This window comes from Plectropomus leopardus, chromosome 7, assembly GCF_008729295.1.
Source record: "Plectropomus leopardus isolate mb chromosome 7, YSFRI_Pleo_2.0, whole genome shotgun sequence".
Lineage (NCBI taxonomy): Eukaryota > Metazoa > Chordata > Actinopteri > Perciformes > Serranidae > Plectropomus > Plectropomus leopardus.
This window is the reverse complement of record NC_056469.1, coordinates 6,115,322-6,125,430: the sequence shown is the minus strand read 5'-3', so window position 1 is coordinate 6,125,430 and position 10,109 is coordinate 6,115,322. Positions and strand designations below refer to the sequence as shown.

At 39.2% G+C, this 10,109-nt stretch overlaps 1 protein-coding gene across 3 annotated transcripts; it reads left to right on the top strand.

Annotated features, from left to right (window-relative positions):
* Positions 1–599: 599 nt before the first annotated feature.
* On the top strand, positions 600–8,637 carry osr2 (odd-skipped related transciption factor 2). 3 transcript variants are annotated; one of them, XM_042490214.1, is made up of 4 exons: positions 600–669; positions 6,648–7,337; positions 7,717–7,816; positions 8,115–8,637. In XM_042490214.1, the coding sequence occupies exons 2-4, from the start codon at positions 6,685–6,687 to the stop codon at positions 8,295–8,297; spliced, it is 936 nt and encodes a 311-aa protein (XP_042346148.1). In that variant the 5' UTR covers positions 600–669; positions 6,648–6,684; the 3' UTR covers positions 8,298–8,637. The 3 variants fall into 3 exon arrangements, with proteins under 3 accessions (XP_042346148.1, XP_042346149.1, XP_042346147.1); XM_042490215.1 differs by lacking the exon at positions 600–669 and adding an exon at positions 4,316–4,553 and having other exon boundaries at positions 8,197–8,637; XM_042490213.1 differs by lacking the exon at positions 600–669 and adding an exon at positions 4,316–4,553.
* Positions 8,638–10,109: the final 1,472 nt, after the last annotated feature.

Below are 10,109 nucleotides of genomic sequence, written 5' to 3'. Positions count from 1 at the left end.
TAGTTTTAGTGACCCAAAAGATGAAAACCACCACAGGATAACTAATGAACCTAAACCAAACTAGTGCTGTAAAAAGACAACTTGACAGACTAACAAAAAAAAAAAATAACAGCTGAATAATGTTCTAGCAGATATGTTATTTTATATCCAATTACTAATTTTCATAATTTAAAATATTTGCTGATTTACTATTTAAACACTTAATGTTAATTATGTCTCGGGAAAATATCATATCTGTAGTACACTGTACCTAATTCATGACACATTTACTTCAAAAAGAAAGACAAAGGAAGTTTTTGTTTCACTCTCAAATGATAACAACCCATGAGGCAAGAGAGGCATAACCCCCTTCTTTAAAAGTGCGCAATTTCAGGTAAAAGGAGTGTGAGGCGGAGGAAAGTATGACTCTGGGGGTCTCTTTTGAGTGAAAAACAGCCATCCTGTGAGCTGCTGTGGGACAGGATGAGTGAGAGTGTAGGTGGGGATGTGGGGGGTTTGAAACCACAGCAGGTAGGTAGATGTGACAGGTTTACCTCCCCCTGTTCGTAGAGTATGGACCTGACATCCTGTCTGTCAACATGCACAGAGACACAGCAACACAGAGAGACAAACAGACAGACTCCAGAAGAGGCCAGCAGCTCCACGTTTTCTGACAACGACCCCACAGAGGTAAGGAGGAGATTTTTAAAACAATGTAACAGGATGTATAAAGGTTGAAATGTTGCAGCTGAATATTATATTATCATATTAGATTAATGAAATTACGGGAGCTGGGACTGTGAATTTGTATTGAAAAGCACAATGCAATTAAAGGAGACGGATATGACAATATCTTACAATAACAATTACAAAATTGTATATATATATATCACCTTTCATACATGGAATGACATATAATAAAGTATACAAATGATAGAAAGTAAAATAAAACAAAAACACAATATGAACAGATCTAACATGAGAAACAACAAATCAATAAATAACCATCAACATCATGTAACAATTGAAGAGAACAGTAGTGTACAAGGGGGTAAACCAAATCCACTTTAGGGCAAAGCAATAAACAGGTTCCAACCTTATCTGCAGGTCAACAGATTTTTAATTTTCCTCATTTCTGTCCCTAAGAAAATATATTGCAAGGGAAATATACTTTACAATATTAGCTTTCTGAAGAACTGAAGGAGACTGACATGTAAAAATGTGTTTCTACATAACTTCCACTGGACCAGACTGTCATATTACACACTATTTCTCATCTTAGAATCATCATCAGGAAGATTTTTAAATTCATATCTTTTGTATGTATTTACTTTTTTGTGAAAATCCATGCAAGCTCTCTGGTTCTTCATGAATAATCTGTGCTAGTCTTGTGCTCTGTCACTCAGTGTTATTGGAAGAGGAGTGTCGGCCATTACAGGCTTGGCAGCTGCACTGAGCTGCAACACTGATACTTTGTGGGAGTCAGATTATCATAGAGAATGATGGCGGCTGCAGGGGACTCAGGGCAGGGCCAAAGGGCAAGGCACTAACTCACTGCCTCCGACTTTACCCCAACTATTAAAAAAAATACAGTAATCCTATAGCACACACTGGTGAAACTGTAAAATAAAAACTATATTCTAGAGGCCGCCACAAAAAAAAATGTCCTGTAAGGAGAAAGGAGATAAAATTCTACCGTGTTTTCGGGTCGCCATGAATTTATTATGGACTATCTGAGTCATATGGTTAAGTATTTAACTGTGATATTATAGCAGATACGAGCACAATGAGATAAAATAAAAAGACACACACACGAGTTGTCGTTGTTCTCTGTCGGAATGTAGGAATGTATGAGTAGGATGCCATAAAATGTAGAAATATGGAGTCAAATAATTTTACTATCAAATGTATGGGGAGCACCACAGAAATATAAGTCAATGTCATGTAAGAATTATGATTCGTTGTGGATTTTGTTAACTACGGGGGGACTAGGTTCCACAGGAAGTCGGTGTTTTCCTCGCAGAAAATATGTTTCATGTTTGGAATGATTTTAATTAATTGCGACTCAATAAAACACTGGTTGATTGATTTTTTTTTGTTGTTGTTGTTTTGTTGTTGAATTATAGACCAGCCCAAGATATATTTCAAAATATATTCGTTGTTTGGTGGCGTTTTTTCCGAGGGCAAAAATAAATAAATAAAAGCAATTTACATTGCTCCAAATTTTACTGAAAAGGATACGTTGAGAAAATGTCATCGTCTCCCTGATGTTAAAAATGTTGGGTTTTGTATGTCTTCTAATCTGTCCGCAGTGCTCAGTGTTTTGACAGTGAAGTTATAGAAGCCTGAATGATGTGAAACCGAACGAAAACCACAAGCATGTTGGGTGCAGAAAATGTTCTGCAGCTCTAAGAAAACGAAAATTAGACAACACGAGCTCTGATAGACTGAGTGTCTTATGTAGTTTCGTTGATATCGCTCATATCATGAACGGAGGTGTGCCTGTGACTGTGACTGTGAACTTATTTGATTAACTCTGGTTTAAAGACTTGGAATATATCAGAAGCTCCAATGATCCATGGCAATACTTAAATATATTTTCATTATTACTGTTTTTCGTTCAGTAGGATGCATGTCTTGTTGTATTCAAAATATTCATTATTTTAAATTGTTTTAATTCCCACAGTGAAGCAGCCGTTTTTATTAAAGTTGTGTTTTGTTAGCGATGTGGCTGGAAAATATGAAGTTGCTCCAACAGACAGTGTGCTGTCAGAGCCGCAAACACACAGCAGTAGAGGAAACCGCTTGTTATTTTGCCAAAGGACCAATAGGCGGCGCTGCAGACCAACTCTGCAACAACTGCAAACTTCTGTCAGCCCTGCTGTACTGAACATTACAATCTGCATATTCATGTTGAAAACTTACGTTTTCCCTGTGTTTTTTAATGCACAGTAAAATTATAAGATAATTATAGAGGGGAAAAAACAAGATTAAGGAATATAACACAAATAATGATCCTAACATTTAGACATTTCACAAAAAATAGCAGATTTTTTTTAGATCATATTTAAATTGTTAAATCTTTTTTTATTTAAATTATTATTGAATTAACTTTTCGGTGACTTGCGTTTTGGTTGATTTATTTTTAAATTAATAATAATAAATATCATCGTTCAAAAACAACAGCCTGCTGGTGTGCGTTAAGACACTTCTGTGTGTGTGTGTGTGTGTGTGTGTGTGTGTGTGTGTGTGTGTGTGTGTGTGTGTGTGTGTGTGTGTGTGTGTGCTGCTCAAAGGGGCGCACTTTAACTTTTGATTCGGGCTGTCAGAAGTCTTAATTACTTTGCATGTAATTAGTGGCCAGAAACAAACCGCGATCTAATCAAAGAGCAGTTAAATTAATCTCATATACTCTGTCATTTGCAAGAGATTACATAAATAAAAAGGTTGGACAGTGTAAGACTGACACCGGTTTTTATTTATATTTTTTGAACAAAAAGGTGTTGATCTCAATGTAATCCATCAATATATTAGTCTTATTTTATTGCACACAATTTGTTAAATAGAATAAAATTCATTTTTGCAGAACATGTGGGATGACTTGTGTGGTAACAAGCCTGTTTAGTTGTGAATTACACGGGTAAAACTGTCCAGGCAACTTGTGTGACGTTTTCATGATGATGTAATCAGCCAATTTTATTTAAGTGTTTTCATACATTTGCATGCGTATTTTCAAACTGTTGTCTACAAAAGGAAAAAAAAGGCAGCTCATTATCAGAAGACTACAAGAGGCGTTAACTGTGTACTTGTTATTTGTTCTCCATGCTGCTGATTTCAGTGTGATTTTTTTTTTCATTCTCAAACCTTAGAAGGTCTTATCTTACCACAAAAAATAAAACCATTTAATGTGGTGGCTCTTGCATGTGTCCCCCAGTGTCGCAAATGGAATCTATGGTTTCAAAGAAAGAAAAAAAAAGCTGTAAACTGCTCGAGTATCCAAAAGCACGTTTTCAAAAGCGTGGAGTTGGAGGAAAAAAACGCTCAGGGTTTCCTCCTGCGCTTCCAATCGCGTCTCCAAAAGAAGGTATCAGCCTTGGCTGTATGGTATATGAGAGGTGTCAGAGAGGCAGGTTGAACTGAACACGCTTCTCTACTATGGTCTGGAGCCCTAGTTGCTATCCAAACACAAATAAACAGAGGAGGAACATTGGAGTTAATGATAGAGGAGGGGGGTGGAGGCGTGTCGGAGGGCGGGCTGAGCGCTGCAGAGCCCCGGAGCCCTGAAAAGTGAAGGACCGGTGCGCATTACGCACACTTACAGCCCCAGCTCCGGACGGGACTCCCACGCTGCTGCTGTCTCTCCTCCAAACTTCTTCGCCTCTTTCCACAACTTTTCACAACTTGTCACATCTCTGCAGAGGTCCGAGACATCACAGCCGACTGCATGGCTACATGAAAGTTTCATGGACTTGGAACTTGGAGAACTTTTAGCGGCGCTTTATTGGAGCTCGTCGCCTCTATAGTTACTGTGGATTACTGACATAACGCAGGACCTTTGGCAGCTATTTATTGGGGTAAGATTCTGTTTGGCAGGGTGTGTGTCTGCAGGAAGGGAACTAACATCACTCCGCTCACGTGTTAAGAACTTTTTATCTAAAGACACGTTGTTACTTTTACAGTTTGCGCTAGAAACCAAAGAGATCCAACTGCTTATAAAAGTGAGCTTTTCACAAACGAAAGCTGAATTAAAAGTTATTTCTGGAGGTGATTATTGCTCCGTGATGATCACCATCTTAGGGTCATAGTTCACCCACGTTTTGACATCACTGCTCTCTGCCCACAGTGCGTAACATTGCCGAAACAAGCTGTCGCGTATGTAAAGACTTGTCACGACTTATAGAAACTTAAAACCTGCCAAAAAAGAAACTGTCAGGGATTCTAGGGAACATGGCAGGGCACTTAAACTGCTGTCAAGTGTAAATGAAGTCCAAAGGTTACTGAGAGAAGAACAGGTTGAACAAAGTTGTACACATGGGCAAAGAACAACAAGTGCCTTGCATGGTGACTTAAGTTGCACCTGTGCAAACTTAAATTTAACCCTATCCCCGCCTGTAAAAGGAGAGCAGAAAGACTTCAAAGATCTGTGTAACAAATGTAACGAGCTGACCGAAACAAGGGAGCAGCCCTCTGGCTAACATGTACGTAGGACTTTCCCTCTGCAAGTGTGAATAATGCCTTAATCTCCAGAAAGTTTCAGGCTCGGCAGACTTGTGACAGATTATGTTAAAATATGATTTGGTCTGACCTGTCAAAAACAGCTCCAAGAATAACATTTTATTATCCAAGCACTGAAAATTTTGTTTTTTCCACCTCCTTTTTTTTTTTTTTTTTTACATTTTCATTCTCAACCAATCTAAAGGTCAGCTTGCCGCTGGCCTGCTGCCAGTCCCGCTTTCACCATCCGGAGTCTTGAACTTACAGTTTTCTTTTTTTTTATGTGGGAAACTTGTCATTCCCTCAAACATGGAACCAGGCCCTTTATTTTTTGGCAGTCACTTCACCTTATTTGTCCTATAGGTAGCTGCTTATTTAACTCAAACATTGCTCTGCAGAAAACTAAAATAACTTGAAGATATTTGCTATGTTCTCTCGCCCAGGGGGACACTCGTCTTATTATAAAAAACATACAGCATGAAATAAAATCGACTTAAAAGCTAAATATTAGGCGTATGAAATTAACTGGCTAACATGGAAATAAAAAGCACATGCATTTCCAGCAGAGATTAAAGTAACTTTTTTGTGGGCAATAGCCAGCATTTGTGTGTGTTTTGCTCTGACTCATGCACATAATAACAGATCCGTGCTTGCAAAAATTTCAAACTTGTACAAACCTACATGCAGAGCACTTGTTTAGCATTGTAAAACACCAGCTACAACCGTCAAAAACAACAGCGTGTCTTTCCTAATTACCTCGTGTTAGATTTAGTGATTTATTCGCAGGGATCTGGATACGCAATTTACAGTGTTAATTGAAGCCATATGAGTCTTTTACACCCACTTAATGTAATTACAGCTTCGATGACTGATTTGTTATATATTTTAAAAAAATGTTGCTTTGAAGCGCATCTCCTTTTTTTAGGGGCAAGCTTTGTTATTGCTCGTGCGTAAAATACTTGTTTATAGTTTCTGTGGTTTTGCTGATGACAAACAGGAATTTGCTCATCACTTTTTAAGGAAAGAAAAATACTGCTACATCCTACCAAGATTCTTTGTTTATTTTATCAGCTCCATGGGTTTGTACAAACGGTTAAAAATTAAAGTCACTAATTTGTGCCATAATATGAGCACAAATGATTGTCTTTTCATCACTTGGGGAATAAAATCTCTTTTATAGGCCGATATAATTTTCCTGAAATAAATGATAACATGTTGAGTTGGAATATTTGTATACATATATATATTAAGTGTAGCAATTTCTTTATGTTAGAAGAAAAAAATATAATACTCTATTTGTGAAGGACATTTTAAGTAAAACAGTAGTCAATAGTCAAACACGTGTTTTCTGCTGTATCATGGTCAATAAATAAAGGTCACAATTTGCCTGCCTTTGTTACCACAGGCTCTGATATTTACACATAGCACTCATCATTTTCCATTTTTGCCCATAGGGTTATCACCGTGTCTTCTGCAGAGGTCTGAGCCGAGATGGGGAGCAAAGCCCTGCACGCTCCGATCCCCCTGCACCCGGCCCTCCAGCTCACAAACTACTCCTTCCTGCAGGCCGTCAACACTTTCCCTGCTGACCAGCTGCAGGGACTGTACGGCCTGAGCGCTGTGCAAACCATGCACATGAACCACTGGACTCTTGGTTACCCGCACATTCAAGGACTGAGGTCGACGATCACAGAGATGGCAGCCGCCCAGGGTTTGATGGACCCGAGAATTCCCTTCCCAGCGTTACCCTTCACAGCCGCGGCGCAGCTCTTCCATCCAAAACAAGGCGCCGTTGCGCACGGCATCCCCTCGCTGCACAAGGACAGGCCGAGGTTTGACTTCGCCAACCTGGCCCTCGCTGCCACTCAGGAGGACCCGCCGAAAGCTGCGGATCTGGTGAAGTTGACGTCGGGACTAGGGGGAACAATCTCCGAGCTGAGCAAGCTGTCCCCGGACAGAAAGCCCACCCGGGGCAGGCTCCCATCCAAGACTAAAAAGGAATTTATTTGCAAGTTCTGCGGCAGGCATTTCACCAAGTCCTACAACCTCCTCATCCACGAGAGGACCCACACAGACGAGCGGCCTTATACCTGTGATATTTGCCACAAGGCCTTCAGAAGGCAAGACCATCTCAGAGATCACAGGTAAGACGGGTTTTTTTTTTTTAGAAAGATACTCACCAAATTACGCACAAGCTCAAAATGGGAGGGGGGAGGGGGGTCTCAAATTCCTAGCAGTATTCTTGATTTTGCACATGATTTAAATCACAGATAGATGTATTTCTCTTAATTATCTCTTCGGAACATGCAATCAAAAATATATTCTTAATTTTGCCATAACATACATGATAACAAGCTGTTCCCATTATTTTCTCCACGAGGGCGCTAAAGCACTTTTACGCATGATGTTGGACGCTCGCTGCACAGTAGAGATTTTTCACTCTGTGACTCAGTGGTTTGTAAGAGCCACAAGCCAATGCATGCATGAGCAGACATTTGATTAAGTGTTATTTCTGTTTTACAGATACATCCACTCCAAGGAAAAACCCTTCAAATGTCAAGAATGTGGGAAAGGATTCTGTCAGTCTCGAACTCTAGCCGTCCATAAAACCTTACATATGCAGGTAAGCTGGAAATATTAACAGTCATCATGATTTTATCCTGAATGATATCCGTTATGATCATAATTCACGTATCTGTCTACTGCATGCACGGGGCTCACAGTCTCACAAAACAATTGGCCGATTACCAAATTAAAACCAAAATGTGAGTGAGAGACACACATATGAAAATGATTTGTGTAAATCCGTGAGCGTTATTAGTGACACAAAAGTGGATTTATTTAGATGACTGAAAGCTACAATTTATAGACGTATATACAATTAAAGGGAATAATCCTTTGCTTGCTTTAAATCTAAACAGGAGTCTCCCCACAAATGCCCCACATGCGGAAGAACCTTTAATCAAAGAAGTAACCTGAAAACTCACCTTCTCACCCATACAGACATCAAGCCCTACAGCTGTGGCCGCTGCGGAAAGGTGTTTCGGCGCAACTGTGACTTGCGACGGCACAGTTTGACGCACAGCCCACATCAGGACTACTAGCCTGGACAGACTAACAAAATAACAATCGGACAAAACGCAGGAAGACAAGTCAGCGACTGTTTTTGCTCAAAGACAATCTCCAAATCAGGACACGTTAACTGCCGCGCATTTTAAGACTGGGATTTGGTTGCATCTCAAGCGGGACAGCATGTGAGCGGAGCCATGGCCACGTCCAGCTTTCATACCACCTGTAAATATCAAGACCATGTACATAATGTTTTGTTGTTGTTTTTTTTTTTTTATTTTTCTTGTCTGACCTTGAAATGATACAGTTGTCAAAAAACATGCATAAGTTTAAAGTATGTTAAATTGTATTTTAGAAATAAATATTTCCATGATACATTTGCATTTGCTCTGTTTTTATTTCTTGATCCTCATTCCCTGAAACATGAGAGACACTGTTAAAGACCAAAAGCAATATTTAGATGAAACCGTTTACCATGGCCATCAAATTTATAGTCTATATGTTTACAGCCAGCAGGCAGTGAGAGCTTAGTGTTGGGCTTTTTATAGTGGACCAGCAGATATCAGATTAGCAGAAGGACCATGGAATGTCTTTCAGGACAAGTCTCCTCATTGAAATGTAGAATAAACTGTGTTTTTTATAATGATAATTAATTAAAAATCATATATATATATGTATATTAAACAAAATGTTAATCATTTTAAGCAAAATTATCCACCATCCACCTGTTAGTGTTTTTTGTAAGTCTCAGAATTATTGAGCTCCATTATTATCCTCAATATCTGGAGTGTACAGAGGCTGATTAGTATTATATTAGCCGCATTAGCAGCCATATCACATGTCTTTATCTGCATCACCTCTGATATCATAATTGACTCGCAAAGCGGCAGAAGGAGTCACCAGCGCAATGACAGCAATTTAACCCAAGCAGATGAAAGTGGTCTAAGCTGTCAACAAAATAATTATTTGGAGAAATCGTCAAGTTTCATTAATTCATCACTTTGACTAAAAAAATTAAAAATAAAGATTAAATACATTTTTTCTTGTAGCCCCTATCTCAGACCTACACACTGCTAGTTTTTATTGTGCATTTACATATTTTACAGCATTACTGCAAATTAAAATGTGGGCCTGTTTGAGCTATAGTGTGTTGATTGTTTAAATGCTAATTCACACAATATAATTATTATACAGAATAACACAAGAAGCAGGTTCAAGGGGAAATGCTGAGCGCGCGCTCTGGACGCCACGCTTGAGCACCCTGGTTTGGATAATTTCTGTAGCCCACATAAATACATTTTCCAAGATTTGGATTTCATCCAACTAACCTTTGAGCGGCCATTGTGGTGGGATCAAAAACGCTTGAATATTAACCACCAGAGCTGTGGCCTGTGCAGAACAAGATGATGTATAATTTTTATATATATATATCTTTTATCAGTCGGTGAAGACAAAGTGAGATTCTCTTCCTCTGACTCACTCCTCATCTCTGCCTGTGTGTGGAACTTGGCCTTCGGGCCTGTTGTTTCATGATTTCACCAGCCATTATTGGCTACTGAGGACTCGTTTAAAAGCCTCATTTTCACCTGACAGCGCAATTAATTGCTTGAAAAAATAGCATTTATATTTAATGGGTTCGAAAATAGGGTCTGGAACAAATGGTTACAGAAACAACAGATGATTTAAAACGGCGTTCAATTGCTGCTGAAAGGCCACGAGGCCCGCTTCATAACGCACTGCAGGCTTTCCCTAATTATTTTCTGAATGGAAAGACGACAGGGTGCAAAGTCTTCAACGAGCTCATTTTTACAAAATAATAACTGTGCTGCTTAATAATCATTCCGGTG

What these genes read in the sequence shown, in the direction of transcription:
- osr2 (XM_042490214.1), top strand. Translation starts at nt 6,685, where the DNA reads ATGGGGAGCAAAGCCCTGCACGCTCCGATCCCCCTGCACCCGGCCCTC. An exon ending in GACCATCTCAGAGATCACAG is followed by an intron (nt 7,338 to 7,716) that starts GTAAGACGGGTT and finishes TCTGTTTTACAG; the next exon opens with ATACATCCACTCCAAGGAAA. An exon ending in ATAAAACCTTACATATGCAG is followed by an intron (nt 7,817 to 8,114) that starts GTAAGCTGGAAA and finishes AAATCTAAACAG; the next exon opens with GAGTCTCCCCACAAATGCCC.